This window comes from Meles meles, chromosome 7, assembly GCF_922984935.1.
Source record: "Meles meles chromosome 7, mMelMel3.1 paternal haplotype, whole genome shotgun sequence".
In the NCBI taxonomy this organism is placed as follows: Eukaryota; Metazoa; Chordata; class Mammalia; order Carnivora; family Mustelidae; genus Meles; species Meles meles.
This window is the reverse complement of record NC_060072.1, coordinates 149,408,615-149,429,396: the sequence shown is the minus strand read 5'-3', so window position 1 is coordinate 149,429,396 and position 20,782 is coordinate 149,408,615. Positions and strand designations below refer to the sequence as shown.

The window sequence follows — 20,782 nt, the reverse complement described above, 5'->3', positions numbered from 1 at the left end:
TGTGGCTTGATGCAGAGGCTCTAAATTTGAACAGGACGGGTGGATTTATCTGGGAGGGAGGACTGCTGTCAGGGAGTATTTTGAAGGAATTTTGTGTGCATCTCTATTTTGAGAGTATTCTGGACATACAAAAGATTAATTATTTAACTAATAAATGGATATCCTTTCTGCTAAACCTGAGGGAAAAGCTGAGGTTTGTGGTGTGCTATGGTAGCATGAAGAGTTCTTGTTAACTTCCTGGGTTTCTGGTTTGTTGCGTTGAACCTAAAGTCACTGAGCGTGCCCTCCACGGGAGGCCAACTGCAGCTAACGGACCAGATGCAGGCTTGTGGCTCCTTCTGCTTATCTGAAAATTTTTAGTACTTCTTTGTTATAAAAAATAGGAATATTGATTACATTTTCTTCTGTTTCGTTTGATAACTCTAGAGTTTAAGTGGTGAATTAAAAATTTTTTTATTATGTATTATTTAGCTTATACTTAGTGGGTTTTAAGTTTTTAAATAAATTAACGTTAAACTACTTTTCAAAATGTATTGTAAGATTATGTTCTTCCTCGTCTAACTTGTTGTATCATCTCGACTTACATTGTTTATTCCAGTGGTACAGCTTATGTACACAGCGCACTGTCGTAGGATTCGGAAACCTTCAGAGCTTTTCTGAAGTAGAAGATGAAAGGAGTGTATAAAGTTATCCCTTGCTAGCAATAGTGAAAAACAAGATTTGGGCCAGGGGAAGGATATGTACTATTATAATATTCTGCTTAAAGAAAAATATATTTAAATATATTTAAAGTCCCCGTCATTTTAGATCCTACAAATTCATACCTGTGTAATATTAAGAAACGTAATTAATGATCTTTATTGTGTGCATTGAAGAATAGTACTGAAAGATGTCATCTGAAAATTGAAGAAAGACTCTGATAGCAGTGTGTTCTGCTCCACGCTGCAGCGTGTGTGTTCTCGGTGGGAGCGCCGCGCGCGTGTGCAGCGTGTGCATGTGTGTTCTCGGGAGCGCCGCGCGTGTGCACGTGTGTGTTTTCGTGTCTGTGCAGCGTGTGTGCACGTGTTTCTTCTCGGTGGGAGCGCCGCGCGTGTGCAGCATGTGTGTTCTCGGTGGGAGGCCGCGTGTGTGCACGTGTGTGTTCTCGGTGGGAGCGCCGCGTGCGTGTGCACGTGTGTGTTCACGTGTCTGTGTAGCGTGTGTGTTCTCGGTGGGAGCGCCGCGCGTGTGCAGCGTGTGTTCTCGGTGAGAGCGCCGCGTGCGTGTGCAGCGTGTGTGTTCGCGTGTCTGTGCAGCGTGTGTGCAGCATGTGTGTTCTCGGTGGGAGCGCCGCGCGTGTGCACGTGTGTGTTCTCGGTGGGAGCGCCGCGTGCGTGTGCACTGTGTGTTCACGTGTCTGTGTAGCGTGTGTGTTCTCGGTGAGAGCGCCGCGCGTGTGCAGCGTGTGTGTTCGCGTGTCTGTGCAGCGCGTGTGCACGTGTGTGTTCTCGGTGGGAGCGCCGCGCGCGTGTGCAACGTGTGTGTTCGCATGTCTGTGCAGCGTGTGTGCAGCATGTGTGTTTTCGGTGGGAGCGCCATGCGTGTGCAGCGTGTGTGTTCTTGGGAGTGCGGCGCGTGTGCAGCGTGTGTGTTCTCGGTGGGAGTGCGGCGCGTGTGCAGCGTGTGTGTTCTCGGTGGGAGTGCGGCGCGTGTGCAGCGTGTGTGTTCTCGGTGGGAGTGCTGCGTGTATGTGTGCAGTGAGGAGGTCGTGAGCTGGAAGCAGCATTGCTCGCCTCCTCACTTAGCCCTGCTGGCAAGTGGTGTGCTCAGTGCCCGGTGCCCCCGCGTGCTCTCAGCAGAGCAGAAGAGAGCTTCCCTTCCTGGGTGCCTGAGGATGGATGGCTCCTGTCTGTCGCGGGGCGGTGGGGGGCGGGGGGTGCCTGTCTCATGCAGTCGCTGTCGAGATGCTTGTGAGATACTCACCTGTGTTTTTATAAAGGTAGCGCTCTCGTTGTGAAAACCCCCTTTCCGATTTTGTTGAAGTACTTTAGATTGTGTCTTGATTGGAACGGTGGTTAGGATGACAGGTGTAAGCATCACGTCATTCTCCTTTTCTGTCAGGAATGTTCCCTGTATGACCCGGTCTTTGTGGGGCCTCTTCCCTGTCGTGACAGAGTTAGGATTTTTAAGAACAGAGAACTAATAGGTATTCACAGTGCGGCAGGCATTTGGAAGCAGCACACGGAATGATGTCTCACAGTGTTCATGGGCTGCGTTTGTCCATTTCTAAAATCGACCGGAAGGAGTCAGGGTCGGTGTGTCTCGAGCAGGGACTTTCGGTTCTTCCGTGCGTGAGTCTGGCGAGGAGCCGGGCTCCAGGAGGCTCGTCTCCGGACAGCAGCGTCTGGGCGAGAGATGGCAGGAGGCTCCCCACGTACCGTGGCCCAGGCTGTGCGCGTTGTCCATCTGCATTCCCTCCTGCGGGTTCCGTTGCTCAACGTCCGTTTGGCACCTCACGCCAGCCAGAGCACTTTCCCGTTTTGTGGAGGGACGGTTTCACTAGTTTGGGTGGGACAGGAGCTTCCAGAAGGGCGAAAGAAGACGATGGGCTTGCATTTGAGCAAATGCTTTTGTAAAATTCAAACCCAGTTCGATGTTTTCCTGCCGAAAGAGTCCATGTTTGTTAGACACGTTGTTTTAGTCGTTCCTGGTGTCTGAGGACGGTTTGAGTGTTCACCCCTAAATCGATGTAACAGTGGCTTGTGTTGTAATGTCTTTGTTCAGGAATGAACTTAGATTCATTTTCAGGGCTTTGCTAAATCAGTGTTCAAAAAAGCTGTTTAATCCTGTTTTCTTTTTCACTTGATTTTATGGTTTTGTTATTCTGATTAATCTTCATTATTCTGGTTTGCTTAAAAGCTGAAAAGCCATTTTATCTAAGAACAGTTTATGAACCAAACTCCGAAGAGCTGTGTTTATTTAGTCTCTTTCTCACGCACTTGGTGTTTGCCTGGTACGAGGAGGAGAGATCTGTTGGCTGTGTGTATCATGCCGGCCGGTGCCTTGCCCTCGTGTGCACCCCTGTGCTTCGGCGGTCTGTCCCGTGGACCGTGAGCCGCCCGGGGCCTGCTGGCGCGATGGGTGCGTCTCTCTTGCGGCGCCGGCACTGCACACGTGCTCGGTCGGCCGTGCTAGATGGACGGCGTCTGGGGGCACTGTCATCGTCGAATCCCTCCCGACCTGGGCTCTTGCCTCCTGATGATATGTGGTTAGTGCAAATTACCAGAAATGGGAAAAAAATGAAAGTTCCCCCAAAGTAAAAGTGGTTTTAAGGATGTGGATGTACTCTCTTGACTTTCATGTCCTGGTAGTTCTTTTTTGTTTTTTGTTTTTTAAAGAATTTGGAAATTTGGCTGATGGTTTGGATTTGTGGAAGAGACTTGCAGTGCGTAAACAGACCCTCCTCTGTCTTCTGCGGGAGGACGCAACGTGCTTTCTGGGAGTGTGGGGTCCTTCCGAGGCCTTAGGATGGCCTCCGTTCTACCGTGTGACCCCAGCTGGAAGGATGCTGTCCTTTGTGCTTTTGTCGTGTTCCCTTAGTGCTTTAAATATCCTGTTCAGGGACTTAGGCCATTCAAGACCTCTTTTTCTGTTTTACCTTTTTTTAACTTAAAACCATTCAGTCACTAAGTTCTCTATAATACTCCTTCCTGTCATGGTTTTAGATTGTCTCCAGCTTCAAGACCACCACGTCGAGGGCCGTGTGCCAGCTCGTGAAGGAATACATTGGTCACAGGGATGGCATCTGGGACGTCAGCGTGGCAAGGACACAGCCCGTGGTGCTGGGCACCGCGTCTGCTGGTGAGTCCGCAGTCAGTCCCTCTACTTGCTGGGTGTGGCGGCCGGTGCGGACCAGGGACCCGCCAGTGTTTGTAGCAGAGTTGGCCCTGGCAGCGGACAGGAGACCGAGTGGTCATCGACACGGAAGCGCTAGGCCCCTCCGTGCCCCATTGGGCCTTGCTGCTGTGCTGTGAGTCTGCTGGCCGGGTGAGCGGACTGGCTCTGGGATTGGCAGCCGTGCCAGGAGTCGCTGTTCACAGCAGCGTGAGGCGGCATGTCTTTCACACAGACTGGGTGTTTGTTTGATTGGCTTTTGTGTTACTCACAGTTGAGTGCACATCTGCTTCAGTTGTGAGGTGTGGGGGCTCGTTCTAGGATTCAGGCAGAAGCTGGACCCCGTTTGTCTGTGGGGGGCAGGCATCTGAGAGCCCTTTTATCTCATTAAAGGAAGACTGTTTTTTGAAAGCTGTCCAAGGTGCATCACCTGATACCCTTTCAGATAAAAATTGCTGAAGTTAAAAATGGTGCTCCCTTGTTGAGAACGACTGCCAGCTTGTGCGGAGTTCCTTATTAGGTTCTGCTTTTTAAAGTAGAAGATGCCGCATCAGACCCATGAAAAAGTTCTCTTTCTTGTTTCAGATTATGTTCACACGCGAGCACCCCAGCATGTTCTGGAAATTACAATGAAAGAGAAAGAAAGGGTCCTTTTCTGGTCTCAGAAATCCTGTTTGGATCACTTACTTTCTAGATTTTCCCGTTAGGTAAGAGGAAAGGTCCAAAGGAATACTTATATCTCAAATACCTGTAACTGGATTTGCATTTGCATTTCAGTGCCGCGTGAGGCCCTGGGAAGTTTTGATTTTTTTTTTATTTTTATTTATTTATTTATTTTTTTTTTGATTTTTTTTGATTCAGCAGAACAGCGGACCTTTTCCCTGAGGACTCAGGCGAGATGCCATCCATGTGGCAGCGCCCTGGGGTCCAAGTTCCTGGGTTTCCGTTTGCCACTTCCCTGACCTCGGACAGGTCACCGGCTTCCGTCATCTTGGAAATGTTTTCTTTCATCAGTTGAACTACAGACCAGTACAGAGTTGCGGGAGATACTAGTGATGGCGTAATCTCTCACTTTTGTTGAAAAGACCGTAAAAGCGGAGATGGGTCAGTTACTCTTGTGTTTTTGGATCTTGCAGATCACACGGCTCTCCTGTGGAGCATAGAGACAGGGAGGTGCCTCGTCAAGTACTCAGGCCACGTGGGGTCAGGTGAGCAGCACCGGGGGGGCGGGGTGTCTCCTGAGGGGCGCTGCACTGACCTGCCTGCGGACCGTGTGCGCTCATGGGTGGTCGGGTGGGGCCTCATTGGGGGACAGCGTGTGCGTAGGAGTTGTCTGTGTCTTTGTTACCGTTGCCTAGACAGCTGCGTGTCAGTGGATTTGGAGCTGAGATGCGTACCTTTGTCCGAGACCGTGTGTGCATTTCAGAGGTTCCCTTTCAGGGAGCTGCTTCGTGTGCTTTGTGTGCAGTCGGGCCGGGAGGGCTGCAGTCTGTCCCTGGGCTTCTGCCTGCGGGTGATAGCCGGTCGACCTCAGCAGCTCCGCCCTGCCCCCTGAGCTACGTCCGTGCCGCCGGCTGCTGTTTTTTCTTTTTTAAGATTTTACTTATTTATTTGACAGATCACAAGTAGGCAGAGGCAGGCAAAGAGAGAGGAGGAAGCAGGCTCCCTGCTGAGCACAGAGCCTGATGCAGGGCTCGATCCCAGGACCCTGGGATCATGACCTGAGCCGAAGGCAGAGACTTAACCCACTGAGCCACCCAGGCGCCCCTGCTGTTCTGAGCGCATCTTGCCCACTTCCCTCTGAGCGCCCTTCGGGGTTCCTTCTTCCTGGCCCAGCCCCTCCCCCCATCAGGCCACCTCATCTCCCTGTCCCTTCACCAGTCGCTGCCACTGCCCTCCCCTCACGGACACATGCAGACGGTGCCTGCCTTCCACACCCGTGGCTGGGCGTGCCCCAGCTGCAGACTTGGGTGAAGCCCTGCTGCCCAGTGGGGGCCTTTGTGTGGTCCTGTCTGGGCTGTGACCCACAGTCTTAATCTCTCTCGGGGTCTCCTTCCCTCGGGTGTCCCCGCTGCCTCGTCCTGCCCCTCCGCATGTGAGTGTCTTCCCCGCAGCGTGCATCTTCTGTCTCTACAGGGCAGTGCCCGGGCCGCACAGACGTTCTCAAGTGAGCGTGTGCTGTAGCCCGTGTTCCTTGGTGAGACACCTCCACGTCGCCTACAAATTCAGTGGGTGCTGGGCAGCCTGTGTAACATAGGAACTTCTCCAGCAGCGTTACGGGTTCTGTTTTTTTCTCTCATTTTTCTCGATAGCCTGTCCTGTTACTTGAGTTGTCGAGTTTTATTTTATTATTTATTTATTTATTTATTTTTAAAGATTTTCTTTATTTATTTGACAGAAAGAGATCACAAGTAGACAGAGAGGCAGGCAGAGAGAGAGAGAGGGAAGCAGGCTCCCTGCTAAGCAGAGAGCCCGATGCGGGACTCGATCCCAGGACCCTGGGATCATGATCTGAGCCGAAGGCAGTGGCTTAACCCACTGAGCCGCCCAGGCGCCCCGAGTTGTCGAGTTTTAGACAAGGGCTTTTTACTGAGTCAGTGAGGACCTACTCCCTTGCCACGTCACGTGACTCTGCACTCTTGTCCTCACCACGCAGCTGTGGCGCGGTTCTTACTCAGACCTAAGTGCGGCGACACGGCTGCCCACATACGCGCCCTCCTTGCAGTTGCCTTACTTTCATCTGCCTGGTTTCTGTGTTTCTCCCAAACCCATCCCCGTGCTCCACCCTCCATGTGACCGTCCTCTCCTGTGGCCAGACACGGCGCGGCATCTCTCTGCCTTTGCTGTCGCTCTCGTCTCTTCCCTGGGGCGTCCCCTGCGGCCGGGTGGCTGTGATGCCCCGCTCGTTGGGGACTGCCCTGCACGTGTTCTTGCCGCGTCCTGTAGTTAGCATGTGGAGTGCGGTGCGGTCGGGGAGTGGGAGTGGAGCGTGGGAGTGGGGTGCTGGCGTGTCTGGCCTTCCCTTCCCCCACGGGTGCTGTCCTCCAGGACACCATCTGTGTAGCGCTTGTGTCCTGGCTTTGGATTTTCCCGCTAGGCGGTGCTCTGATCCCATGGGGACGGTCCCTTTAACCTAAAGGTGGGGTTCTGCTGCCCCAGGGTTTCTCATCCAGGTGACTCACTGAAGGTGGTTTGACATGTGTCTGCCCTGGCTCCTTCCTCTCGCATCACCTGGCCCTGGTACCCTCCTGTGCATCGGCCCTTCTGCCTCGAGGGTCCCGTGCGGAGCTTCGCAGCTGCCTCTGCTAGAGGCCCCCCACCCCGTCAGACCTCCTGTGCCAGAGACGGTGCTTTCTCCCGCGTGGTGTTCTCTCTCACAGCTCTGTTAGGCGCACAAATGGCGGGCAGAACAGGTGTCTGAAGCTCGTCGTGAAGAAAGCTTGTCTCTGCTCCCGCTGTGGCTGCCATGAGTGGGGTTGCCTGAGGGTCTGTGGGCCTCTGGCCGGGCTCACCGTCCTCCGCGTGAGCCGCGGGCTGTTGACTCTCTGGCAGGGGACGGCGTCGCTGCAGCCCGCCGTCTGCCGGGGGCACCCCAGCATGCCTCCAGTCCGGCCCCCACTCAGTGGCACTGTCCCTGTGGTAAGGTCAGTGCTCAGGTGTCACTTTATTCTGCCTGCGTGAACCCTGCTGACGGCTGGCTGGCACTGCGGCCGTGAGGAGTCATCGAGCACCCACTGTGTGCCAGGTGCCTGGCCGAGCACCTGGCCCGCGTTCCCGCACACACCTCACGGGGCCCTTGAGGGAAGGGGTGTCCGTGCTCCCTGTGCTCCTGGGAAGGTGCTCAAGGGCACACACACATCAGGGTGCAAGATGACACTGGTCCTACCAGGTGCCCTTGACACCAGGAGCGTTAGGGTTATTTTAGGCATTGTTTGTGGTTTGCCGTTTGTAGGGAGGTCCATTTCCACGAGCTCTTCCCACGTTTCCCTGTCGTTTACAGTTAATAGTGAAAGCATCTTCTAGCATTTTCCAGCTCCTCAGAAAAGTAGAATTGCAGGGGCTTAGCTGACAGAATCATCCTGAAAGCACTTGCTGAAACTTGCTGTGTGTCCGGTGTGCGCTGTGTGTCTTCCATGTGTGGGTGTGAGGGCCGGCTGCCTTGCATGCCCTGACCCAGGGCAGCTCTGTGTTGGGGTGCCTGGGAGCAGCTGTTGTCATTCTCCCCTGGGGAGCTTGGTGGCAGGCCACGAGGTCCCAGCAGCCAGGCTCCAGCCTCTGCACGCTCCAGCTGCTGTCGCGCTGCCACACTTTGGGGACGAGGGGAGGGCTGCCCTTCGCTCTACTCTGTCATCCCATCCCATAAAGGAGCACCACCTGCAAAGACCTTGGGTGGATTCCCACAACTGGAGAAGGAAACTGTCCACGTTGATCCTGACTCTCCCCGAGCTGGCATGGCCTTATCTTCTCTGTTTCTGGGGTCTCCTGGAACGGGACAGCAGGGAGGGTGGCTTTGGGCCTGACAGGGTGGGCCGTCAGCCATGTCCCTACTATGTTCTGTTTCTGTCTCTTGTCCTGTTTTTCTTTTCATCCCGATGTATTTTTAACTCTAGGTCGCTTCCTTACCTATAAAAGGTGGTAGATTGTAATTTTCTTCTGCGTGTCTTACACTTTGGCAGTGTGATAGTTGATACGCAATTGTGTTTTCATGTTTCTCTAGTGTCCTGTGCATTTATTCATAGCTTAATTAAATGGGAGGATCTGATAGTGAACTATTATAGTTCTTTTAATTTTTAAAGTTACTTTGTGATAAATGTTCATCTGTGATAAATATTGATATGTTTTTATTTTAAACCTTCTTTTGTAATATTTTTATTTTGCAGTAAATTCTATAAAGTTTCATCCATCAGAGCAGTTGGCTCTTACTGGTATGTTGGTTTTTTTTCTTTATTGAACAAAGTTATTGATAACCTTGAAATAGCTGTCGTCATCCTTTTCTCGTCTGTGCCTCATACCAAAGTCAGATGGTCACTGGTAGCCATTTTAGGTAGTACTTGAGGAGTGGGGAAGGAAAAACATGTCTAGTAGAACCTTTTTCACCCATAATGAACTGTTGGTTAGATGAGCTTGACTCTCCCGGGAGATTGCGGGTGACCCCCCGTGAGCTGTGAGGTGGCCGTGCAGAGCACGTGGTGGTTCCAGCCTTTCGCTCTCACACAGGTGTTTCTCCTCAGACTGACCTTGCTGCTCTCCGGCCCTGTCGTTGTTGCCGAGCTCCTCATCCCACGTGCACCTGAAACAGACGGGAAAGTAGTAGCCCCAGGTCATGGCTCTGCCGGGCCAGTGTTTTCAGGCCTTTTTGGGTAGTGCTCCTTGGCCCTGGGAGCATGGGTTTGCTATACTTTTATGTTGGACTGAGGAGTCTTCCTATAAAATTGTCCAGCACCTGTAGACTGCTGTGATTTTGGGGGACCCTGACAGTAATCTTGAAGGATAGATGTTTAGCAAGTGGAGGTCAGTGAGCTTTTTTTTGGGTAAAGGACCAGACGTCCATGCTCTCACGGTCCGTGGATGTGGGCAGTAAGCCTTTTTGTCACAGTGGGTTGCTGCTTGGCTTTGGCCCGTGGGCCAGATTTCGCTGACCCTGAGATAGAGGAGGAAAGTGAGCAGGAAAGTCCGTTCGAGAGCCCTCTGTGTGGACCGATGGGCTACCGCAGCAGCCCGCTGATGCCTGAGTAAACAACGGGAAGGACTTGCTCCCTTCTGCAGTGCTTCGGTGTGTGACTGGGAAGAGGGCGGCTGGAGGGAGACCAGTGGCAAGCGGAGTGGGGTGCGCAGGAGACGAAGGCATTCTCAGCAGGGCTGACGGAAGCTGAAGCAGGGCACGTAGTGCATTGGAGAGCGGCACGTGGGGCGACGCTAGGGGGCTCGCGGCTCCGGCAGTGAGCTTGTTCGGTCCGGCGAGAAATGTGCCACCGTCCACACGTGGCCGCTTTGGGGGACCTGCAGCCACAGAGAGAAGTGGGATTCAGGCAGGCGCTCTGTGAGGGTGAGTGCAGACACCATCTGGCACGTCTGTGGGCCTGTGTGTGCCCTTCACTGTTCTCTCTCGGGGCCCCAGTCCGAGTGGCACTTCTCCCGCTTGGCTGGTGAGAGTGAGGGCTGAGCACTCCCGGGGCCCGGCAGGCCGTGAGCCGGTCAGCGTGGAGTGGAGGGGAGCGCACTTTCTCATGGGACTCGCTTTTCTGAAGCGCCTCGGAGCTGCCGGGGTCGTGAGGGGAAGTGTAGTTGGGTTCCAGTTGACTTAGGTTAGATAAATGGAGAATAAAATCTGGTTGTACATTTTGCCTGAACCTTCACAGCTTTTTACCCTAAAATGAAAGGGGATATTTTTTTTTTCCCATTTTATTTATTTTTTCAGCGTAACAGTATTCATTCTTTTTGCACAACACCCAGTGCTCCATGCGAAACGTGCCCTCCCCATTACCCACCACCTGTTCCCCCAACCTCCCACCGAAAGGGGATATTTTAATCACTGTCTTAATTTGATACTTTTAGTGTCTTGGCAGTGGTATCATGTAGTCTCCGAAGTAGCTTTGGGGTCACTGATCCAGAGCCTAGCAGAAAGCACGTTTCACACCTGCTGTGTGCTTTGGGTAATTGTCCCCTAATTTCTGTCCTCAGCCTCTGGAGACCAGACTGCCCACATCTGGAGTTACGCCGTTCAGCTGCCGACGCCCCAGCCCGCTGCCGACACTACCGTAAGCAGCACCTTTATTTACCCTGAAAGCACGACAGGGTTCTGGACATGTGCAGAGTTTAGGATGAATTTATAACGTCTTACAGACTGGATGTGTGTGATCCCTCCCCTCTCCCTGCATCCCGTAGTTTGAAGCCCTCGTCCCCCAGCCTCTAGGTCCTGAGGCCGGGCCCTGATCCCAGAAGATGTGTCCTTGCGGACGCCACTGAGTTCGTGTGTGTTTCCTCTCCCTGCACGTGCCCAGGAGAGGCAGGGTGAGGGTGAGGAGCAGGGAAGGCCTGGCCAGAAACGGGATTTGCCGCTCCTTGGGCGTGGCTACCTCGGCTTGGTGTCTTGCTCTGCAGGCGGAACAGACAGACAGGGTGGAAAATGACGGGCCTACCTTTGTGTGTTGTTCTCACTGCCCTTTCCCCTGGCCATTAATGTTTAGGACTTGTAGGATTACGACCTGTTTCTAAATATTTCACGTTGTTTGGACAACTCGTCTGTCTTTCACATAAGGTGAACGGTGTGTGCCATCATCCCGTGGGTGGGGTTTTAACGCAGGTAACGAGAGGTCCCACGGAGAGGAGGGATGGGTCGGTTTAAACCACGAAGCCTTCGATGACCTTTGTCCTGTCAGATGCAGCTGTTTCAGCCCAGCACCCTGTGTTTGTCGTCAGGCGGAGGCCACCTCCCTAGTTTCCTCCACAGGGCAGACTCTGCCATTAGGTCTGTGCCCGTCCTTAGCCTGTCCCGGGGGCACGCGTGTGGGTGGAGTCGCACCGGGCAGCCGAGCGCAGCAGAGCCATAGCTGTCGGGGGGATGGTGGACCCCCTGCACTTGGGGTGCTTCCACCATTGAACACTCCTTTCTTACTTTGTTTCTTAAAGATTTCTTTACTGATTTGAGAGCGGGGGAAGGGCTGAGGGAGAGGGAGAAGCAGACTCCCTGCTGAGTGTGGAGCCTGATGTGGGACTCGATCCCAGCACTCTGGGATCATGACTTGAGCCAAAGGCAGAGGCTTAACCCACTGAGCCCCACCACTGCCAGGTGCCCCATGTGTTTTCTCTTTTTAATTTGGACCAGCACGTTTCACTTGGCATCCTCCATACTGATAGAGAAATACTGGGGTGGTGTAGTGGGAACGCTGTGAGATGACCGGTTAGTCGCTGCGCCGCACTGGTGTGTGATGCCCGTTTAACCTGGTGAGTGGCTTCATTCTCCTCCGCGGGGTGGAAATCGAGGCGCGTTACCGAAGTGGCTCTCAGGAGCTGTTCCTGCCCAGAAGCCCTGATTGAGTGAGTGAGTCAGGGACCTCTTGGTTCTGGAGCTGCTGGTGCTCCGGAGATAGCTTCGTGGGCTGCTGACCGTGCTGGCCATCCTGTGCCAAGGCTGCTGGCCGGGAAAGCGGCTCAGTGAGTTGTACGCCATCCCCAAGACATGGCAGAAATCACACAGTTCTCGGCCTCCAGCCCCTGCCTCTGGCCGCATCAGTGTTGACGATCTTACAGTTACTCATGATTAGCGCTTAGCACATTTGCGTTTTGTTTTGTTTTTTAAAGATTTTATTTATTTATTTGACAGAGAGAGATCACAAGTAGGCAGAGAGGCAGGCAGAGAGAGAGGAGGAAGCAGGCTCCCTGCTGAGCAGAGAGCTGGATGCGGGGCTCGATCCCAGGACCCTGGGATCATGACCTGAGCCGAAGGCAGAGGCTTAACCCACTGAGCCCCCCAGGCGCCCCATCACATTTGCATTTTAAAATCTTTTAGTTCCTTGTGTAGTTTGGAAAAATGACTTCTGTCAGGGTTCTGACCATGATCTTTCCAGCATGGATCCTGCTGGCTAGAGCTTTCTGAAGTGGGAGCTCCAGGCCACTCTTCTGAGATCCGCAGTCTCCCCCTGGACTTGTGCTGAGGACATCCATGTGTTCATGCTTACTTTTCGCTTTTCCTTCCTGATACTCGGGGAGTCGCCCAGTGGGTGCACGGCTGCAGGTTGGGTAACTGCACCAAACCGTCGGGACATTTGGGGTTGTCTTTGACGCGTCTCTTCTTCCCTCCCTGTCTTCCTCTTCCATGGTTTCCCTGAGCCTGTGACATCCTAGTGCTTCTGCTTCTCACACGGTTCTTGGATGCACTCCCTCTGCAGGATACCCCTTCCGTAACACTGGCCCGCAGATTGCTCTGGAGCCGTGGCCTACCCAGGACCCCTCTTCTGCACCTGCGCGAGGCACTGCCCAGACCACTCCTGCCTGCTGGGGGCGGGGAGGGTTGGGAAGCTCCTCAGGAGCGGCGTGGGAGCTCAGAAGCCTGAAAGCCCCGAGTTGGGGCGTCCCCATGTGGGATTTGTAGTGACCGTGTTGCTCCTCCTGTCTGGGCGCGGTTGCCAGTCTGGGTCTTTTCACCTTCAGCAGGTTACACTCCTGGGACCTGTCTGCATGCTGAGGGGCGGGTACTCTGAGCCCCCAGCGGTCTTCACCTCTAGTCCCCATCCTGCCTCAGGCCTGGCTGCCCCCGTTGTCTCCTCTCTGCGTGATGTCAGGAGCAGTCTGTCGGGACGGGCCCTTGTCACCTGAATGAGTCCTTTGCCAGGCCCTGGCCTTAGTTTGTTCCTCTGCCTGGCTCCAGCCCTGACTGGATGCTCTGGCTGTGCCTGCCTCTGCACGGTCCGCTCCGCCCTTCTGCAGGGTGCTCTCGGCTCACCCCCACCCCTTCCCTGTGCTGTAGCTCCTGCTCCACTCCCCACCCGCCTGCCTCGGCGCCCTACCCTTTGCTTCGTAGTCTGTGGCGTGCTTTATAATCAGTAACTCCGCGTGATTACATATGTCTGACCTTCCTGCGAGACTGGGGGTCCCTGTCTTCCTGGAGAAATCCCACCTGTGGTTCCACCAGGCTTTTCTCGGTTGCTGCTCCTGACCTGTGAGTGCCTTGAGCAGGGCACCCTGAGCCCGCTGCCCGAGTTGGCCACGGCCATACTCCAGGATTTCCCCCGCCTTGCCTGCCTCTCCTCCAGATCCTTCCAGGCAGTACTCAGACCTGGCGCAGCGGCGAGTCCCCTTAGCTCCTGGTTTTCCTGCACACACCTTGCACCCTTCCTGCTCTTGGCACGTTCCTGTGGGATCAGCGGGGCGTCCCTGCTGCTCGTCGGCATCCCCTCCACGCTGCCCAGCGCAGTCAGTCCTTGGACTCCTTACTCATGTCTGAGAGTCTGACCCTCTGTCAGCCTCTGTGTTTCTCCGACTTGATTTCTCTTGAGTCTTATTGGCTGGGTCACCTCTGCCCCACGTGACCCGTGCGAATGTCTGTAACTCATCTCTCGCACCTCTGCCGCCATGACCTTGTTGTTTGTTGAGTCCCCTGTCTGCTTCCTTGTTACGGCTTTTGCACCTGCTCTTCCCTTGTCTGGGCGTGCTGTTCCCCTAGATGTTTGTGTGTCTTGCTCCCTTGCTTTTCTCATGTCCCAACTCAAATTTCACTTTAGCAGTCCTCTGGTAATTTTGTATGAAATAGCAGCCTTTACGACTGTCCCATCTTCTGCTTTGTTTTCCTTGTTAATGCTTATTTCTGCCTGAACTTGTGTGTGTGTGACGTGTCTTTATACTACATGTGTGTGTGTGTGTGACCTCTGTCCCCCTATTATGTGTGCGTGTGACGTATATCCTTACACTGTGTACGTACACATGATCTGTGTTCCTATATGTGTGCATGGGACGTGTGTCTCTATACTGTGTGTGTACATGGGACATCGTTCCCTATGCTGTGTCTTTCCTGTGGCATTCGTGAGCACACTAGTGTGTGTAACTGCACGGTATCTACTGCCGTACAGTCCAGTACAGGAATGGACTGTAGCTCATTTGATGTCGTAGTGGCCTTAGGTTTTTCTTCTTATACTTGGTTAAGGGTTTTAGCCAAGGAGATAATTGTACAGTTGATAAAGAGTGCGCTCCAGTTACACACCAGGTGTGTGCCGGTCCTGGCCATGATGAGGCCGAGTCTAGAAAGACGAATGACGGCAGTGTAAGTGTGTAGCCGTGTCAGAAGAGACTCAAGATTCCCAGGGACTGGGGCGCCTGGGTGGCTCAGTGGATTGGGCCTCTGCCTTCGGCTCAGGTCATGATCTCAGGGTCCTGGGATCGAGCCCCGCATCGGGCTCTCTGCTCTGCAGGGAGACTGCTTCCTCCTCTCTCTCTGCCTGCCTTTCTGCCTACCTGTGATCTCTCTCTGTCAAATAAATAAATAAAATCTTTAAAAAAAAAAAAAAAAAAAGATTCCCAGGGACTTTCTTCTCTGCTCTCACCATCAGCAGCAGGTCTGTGGCGAAGACGAAGTGGAGTGCTCTGATAAAGACGAGCCAGATGGGGACGCGGACGTGTCCAGCGACTGTCCTCCCATCCGAGTGCCGCTGACGTCTCTTAAGAGCCACCAGGGAGTGGTCATAGCCGCTGACTGGCTGGTCGGGGGGAAGCAGGCGGTGACGGCCTCCTGGGACAGAACGGCGAACCTGTTCGATGTGGAGACGGCGGAGCTCGTTCACGCTCTGACAGGTACTTCCGGCGCCTGCGCTTCCGGCCGCGCGTGTGTGAACGATGTGCCTGTGTTTGGGTCTTACCTTGCGAATGACTTCTTGTCCAGAATGTTTGTAGTTCTCACGGTGCTCAGGTTATGATTTCTCAGGGATCCTTTCTGAATCGCAGAACTGTTTGTTAAGTTTATCTTATCTGTAGGGGATTTAATTGTAGCACGTTATATCTAGATAGTTGAAAAAAAGTTGGTCTGTTAGCTCACTATTGCTTTGTAGTAAATTTCCAGAAAATTTGTGTCTTAAAATAACAGGAACTTATAATTTCATGGTTTTCCTACCTTAGGAGTTCTGGGCATGTGCTCGCTGGCCCTCGTGGGTGAAGTGGTGTTTGTTGCCTGGGGCTGTGATCTCATCTGAGAGTCAGGGTGTGTCCTCTTACTTATTGTTGGTGGAAGGATTCATTTGGGTGTGGCCCATGGCTGAGGTCCCCATATGGCTGAGGTCCTTATTTTCTTGCTACCTGTCAGCTGGGGACTGCTCTTAGCATCCAGGGGGTGCCCTCGGGTCCCTCACTGCCCCCTCCAGAGGTGGTTCCCCACAGAGCTCTTTGCTATCTCTCCAGCTTTCTGGAGAACATCTGTCCTAAAGGGCCTGCCTGATGATGTCAGGCCACCAGGATAGTTTCTTTTTGTGAACGTAAAGCCACCTGGTTTGGAGGTCTAGGTTACATCTGCAAAATCTGTTTTGCCTTTTGATGTACGGAGCTCACCAGAGTGATATCTCGTCACATTTGCAGGTTCTGCCCAAACTCAAGGGAAGGTATCCAGGGTGTGTACACCAGGGATGGGGGTCACCGGGACATCTTAGAATTATGCCCACCTCAGATGTTTTTGCAAATTTGTCAGTAAGTGCATTTCCTCATTGAGTGTTAAAGATTGTATTTCACTAAGGGCTCCCCATATCATATTATTAGAAGTTACTCTGGAAGTGAAGACTTAAGACAGTCTGTTCACGTACTTAGCCTGCTGAGGAGATTTGCCGGACCTTCTGACGGTCAGGATCGGTCAGGATCAGGACGTGGGTTACACTCACACTCCTTTTCCTGATCCCTGTAAATGCATGAATGAGAGGACTTTCAGTGCCTGAGGGAAAGCCAGTCCCACCATGAGCTTACGTGCTGTTTGTAAATGATTTCTTACTTTTTGCTTCCTATATTCACTTTTACAGTGAGCATTAGCAGTAGAGACCATAAAGACTTGTTTGATTCTTATGTTCTTGAGAAAGCATCACTCTAACTGTGCCTGCAGGTGGATGATCTTGCATTTTTGTCATCTTTGGTTGTAGGGCATGACCAGGAGCTAACGCACTGTTGCACACACCCCACCCAGCGGCTTGTGGTGACCTCCTCCCGGGACACGACTTTCCGTCTTTGGGATTTCAGGGACCCTTCAATCCACTCCGTGAATGTCTTCCAGGGCCATACGGAGTGAGTCACAGTCATTTAGAGATCTTTCTTTAACTATTCGTGGAAAAGGTTTTGGGGGTGGTATTAAAACTTAATTCTTATCTTAATTTACAGCTCCACTGTCTTCCAGGGCGGCTGCTCTGTCCCTAAACACTTAGCTCCATTTGTGTATTTGTAAGAACTTAGAACACAGAGTCACTGAAGTTCCCACAAAGAATTGGATGGGGGTAGAATGGGGCGGGGGAGATCGGGAAATACTCACGTCCTCTGCGGGGAGGGCCCGACCAGAGCTGGGGAAGAGACATGCACGCATGTGTACACACACACACAGTCATAGATGCAAATGCACACACTCACACATGCACACACTCACAGGAACACGCACACACCGCACACTAACTCACACCCACATGCACACACGCAAGGCTCTCACATATCTTAGCTCACACAGCACACGTGCACACACACTCACAGTAACCTCACACACACACGCACACACTCTCACATGCACACACGTGCCCCCCCCACATTCACTCCCACACACATGCTCACACGCCGGCCCTCCTCTGGTAGTGCCTCCCCTGCTTGGTGCCTGTTGGGCAGCTCAGGCATAACCGTGTCTTAACAGAGTTCTTCCTTCCAAAAACTCTTCTCCTGGTCTGACCATTCCTGGTAAATTACGTGAACCTTTTTCCAGTTACTCGTGCCTCAGACGTCCCCAGTTCCCCGCTGTGTCCCATCCACTCCACGAGCAGGACTCCTGACTATGTCTTGTCACCTGCGCCCCATGCCACCGCGGGCCCTGCACGCTGTCTCCTGGACCGGACCGTGCCTGTTTCTCTCTGGCTGTGTGTGTCCGGCTGGAGCTTCTGCATGTCCGGAAAAGCTCCCGCATGCTCAGTAAAACACTTCTCAGTGAACACTTGCTTATTTGGCTGCTTGAGAACATGGATTCTCTTCGTTCTTTCACATGATGCAGTAAATAAGTCTGTTTTATGTGTTAACATTAGAATACTATGGTTTAGTGTTCAGAATTTAGGAAACGTTCACAAGGAAACTTGGACAGAGATTTTTAAGAAGCTCGAGATTGGCGAAGAAGTGGTGTCTTGCACCCGAGGTGCGCGGCGGTGTCGGCGGGTGGCGCCTCTGTGTTCCGAGAGCTGTACAGTTAGCGGAGTCCGAGTTGTTGCCACCAGTTGGAGTTACCGTGGCCCCGGGACGGAAGGCGGCTGGCTCTCCGTGGTTTATCAAGGTGCTGCTGCCTGGGTGCAGGGCAGCTCTTGCCTTGCCCCTGCTGTCGCGGGTCTTGATCCCGTGGGCCCCGCTCTGGGCCATGGAGGGGACGGCTTCCAGTCAGCCGCGCCGGGATAACATGGGGCAGCCGTGGGATCAGGGGTGCCGGGAGCAGCTGCCCTTCACCCGCATGTAGGATGTGGTTGCTCTGGGCCTGGAGGACAGGAGGAGCCCTGCGCGGGCACTGGTGTGCACGGTGAGCCGGGCCCCCCGCACGCGCAGCCCTGTGCTGAGCCTGGGCTTCTCCCTGGGGCTTTATCTGGAAGAGTTTCAAGCGTAAGTGAAACTGAAGGGAGCAGGGCAGCAGGTGTCATGCTTGGCGTGTCCGTGTGATTCGGGTGTAGTTTTGCAGCTGGTGGGTCTGTGAAGTAGTGGCTGTTTTTGGAGAGGGGTACTTGTGAGGAACGTAGTTGGTTATGAAGTCTTGTTCTTCTCACGGGATCAGGGGTGGACCTGTTTCTGTCCCTTGGCCTCGTACCCGTGTCCCCCAAGATAGGAGTTGATGCTTCCATTCCATGTAGCTGAGGACATGTGGGCTGTCGGGCAAACTGAGAAGATGGATGCGAGCACCGCGCTCACTCCTATCCGAGTCAGCACGAACGAGCACCTTCGTTGACTTGCAGTTACAGAGCTAAGACAACGTTCTCCCTTTGGTGATTTCCTATGGTAAGGGTCAGAGAAGGGGAGGTTTTACCTCCTCTTAAGCCTTTGGGAATCATAAGGGCTTGTCCTGGGGGGCTCATTTGCTGTGCCTGCGGCCCGAGTCTCTGCTCTGTCCCTCGGTGGTGAGCACGTGCAGGCGGGGGCCTCTGCTCCTGTGGGTGGAGAGACCCCTGCCTGGTGAGGCCCCACACTGTGAGGTCAGCAGGCGGGGCTACAGCCCGTGTGAGCCCAGCTGGACGTCTTCCTGTGTTCAATACCCGCCGCGTCTGCAGATCGTTGCAGCTGGGAAAGCAGGAGGTGAGACGTGGACGGGGTTTCTAGGCGAGCCTCCTCTCAGTACCTGCTGCTTTCTTGTCTCTGGTGTGGGTTCTCTTGGTTTGAGACCATAGGACAAATCTATGGAATACGGTACCGGTGCAAGGGATACCAGCGTGTGCCCACACAGGGGCGTGTTCCACCTGAACACGGGACCCCGAGTCCCGACTACGCGCACAGGAGTGGCTGATCTTGACTGTGTGTTCAGTGTAGCCGCTCGCCTGGGGTGTTCTGAGTACAGCTTCTCGAACACACTGGGTCTCCTGCCTCCCCTCAAACCTTTGGTCCCTCTGACGGATGTCCCCACTGCACCTGTTCCTTCCCACTGGCCACGGCTGCTGTCACAGACCCAAGGCCGCCTTCCTGGCATCCGGCAGCGCCCACCACCGTAGGAAATAGTCACACTGTTGTCTCCGGAGCGGTCTCCTGGTCGGGGAGGTAACTCTTGGTTTTCCAGGGTGCTTTTCTTGAGTTGTTTTGGTCTGTTTCTTTCCTGAATATGAGAAGCATGGCTCCGATGAGGGCGTTTCTGCTCCTTACCTGGTGTCACCTGAAGAGTTGTAGGCTCAGTGGTCCTTTCGTGGATCATGGCTGTAGCAGAGGCAGCGTTTCCTAAAACTACATGACCACGTATTTCTTTGGTTTTGATGTGATGTGGGACACACTATACAAAAGTTACTATCTTAGGGCATGTTTTGGTCTATAGGAACTCATCACATATTCTTAAGTAAAGTTCCATTAGAATCTGTTGTTTTATAATGTGAGTAACTCACTTAGTTGTCCAGTTTTGAATTTCTGTATGTTGGGTTTTCTTTTTTTTAAAGATTATTTGAAAGAAGAGAGCGTAGGAGAGGGGAGGGGCAGAGGGAGAAGCCGACTCTCCGCTGAGCAGGGAGGCGGATGCAGGGCTCCGTTCCGGGACGCTGGCATCCTGACCCGAGCCGAGGGCAGATGCTCCACCGGCTGAGCCAGCCAGATGCCCCGTATGTTGGGTTTTCTTAAGGGAGGATGTAACTGTTACCGGTCTGGGAGAGAGAGACTTTTCCCCGTTCATGTTGTCTGTTACCCTCATGCTGCTCTGTGGATTCTGTGCCTTTTAGCAAGAGAAAAGTTTGAGATGTGGCGCCTCAGTGTGGGGTAGACTCTATAGCCACGTGGGGCCCCTTGAAGTTTGTGCTGCGGTGATTTCCGCTTGACATAAGCGCTGTTTAAAGTTCTCATTGGAAACATTCAGGAGGACGAATGATGGTTTTTCCCTTCTTGATGTGTGCCGGTAGTGTTCACTCTGTGTTGTGAAAGCTCTTCGTTACAGTGGGAAGCTTACCAGGATGGGATCTGCTTGGGGCAGCTGTGTGGCTGGGACTCGGGGCCTCGCTGCCGGAGGGGTGCTCCGGGTCCCGTGACGGTGGATTTTGATGCTTTTTATGTCACAGGCGGTCTTCCTAATAGCAGGAACGAGAAATTGTTGTGTGCACTGCTCTTGGAAAGAATAGCAATGGTTAATTGAAGCGTTTTGGAATGTCAGGAATTTTAAGCACTGGCAGTGTGTTTTTATGTATTTCTGTTGCCTTCCTCAGGAGCTGGAACTGAAATCCAGTCCTTTTCATCTGAAATCGGCTCAACCCTTCCATGTTCGTGTGTGTCCCTGACAATACAATTCAGTCTTGTGCAGTGAATGACAGCTGGCCCTTCCCTCCTCGTAGGCTGGTGTGTGCTCTGCGGGGTGGGGCGTCCCGCCGACTCTGGCTGGACTCTGGCCTGTGGGCCGTGAGTGCACAGATGTTCTGCAGAGGCGTGGATGGTGCTAGAACTCACCTGAAGGTTCCCTCGCTGTCCTTTGAAAGGGGCGTGAACGCTGCCTGTTGGGAGCGCCCTCTGACCGGAGGTCCCAGCTTCCTCCCTCCCGGCACCA

At 53.3% G+C, this 20,782-nt stretch overlaps 1 protein-coding gene across 3 annotated transcripts in view; it reads left to right on the top strand.

The window, feature by feature from the left end:
• The window catches only part of WDR37 (WD repeat domain 37), a 52,936-nt gene that overhangs the window by 18,029 nt on the left and 14,125 nt on the right, over positions 1 to 20,782 (top strand). For 2 of the 3 annotated variants that reach the window (XM_046013479.1, XM_046013480.1), the window contains exons 6-11: positions 3,705 to 3,840; positions 5,010 to 5,081; positions 8,754 to 8,798; positions 10,555 to 10,631; positions 14,916 to 15,156; positions 16,479 to 16,620. In XM_046013479.1, coding sequence (XP_045869435.1) covers positions 3,705 to 3,840; positions 5,010 to 5,081; positions 8,754 to 8,798; positions 10,555 to 10,631; positions 14,916 to 15,156; positions 16,479 to 16,620 — 713 coding nt within the window. The remainder of the gene's footprint in view (positions 1 to 3,704; positions 3,841 to 5,009; positions 5,082 to 8,753; positions 8,799 to 10,554; positions 10,632 to 14,915; positions 15,157 to 16,478; positions 16,621 to 20,782) is intronic. The other variant, XM_046013481.1, reaches the window with a different exon arrangement.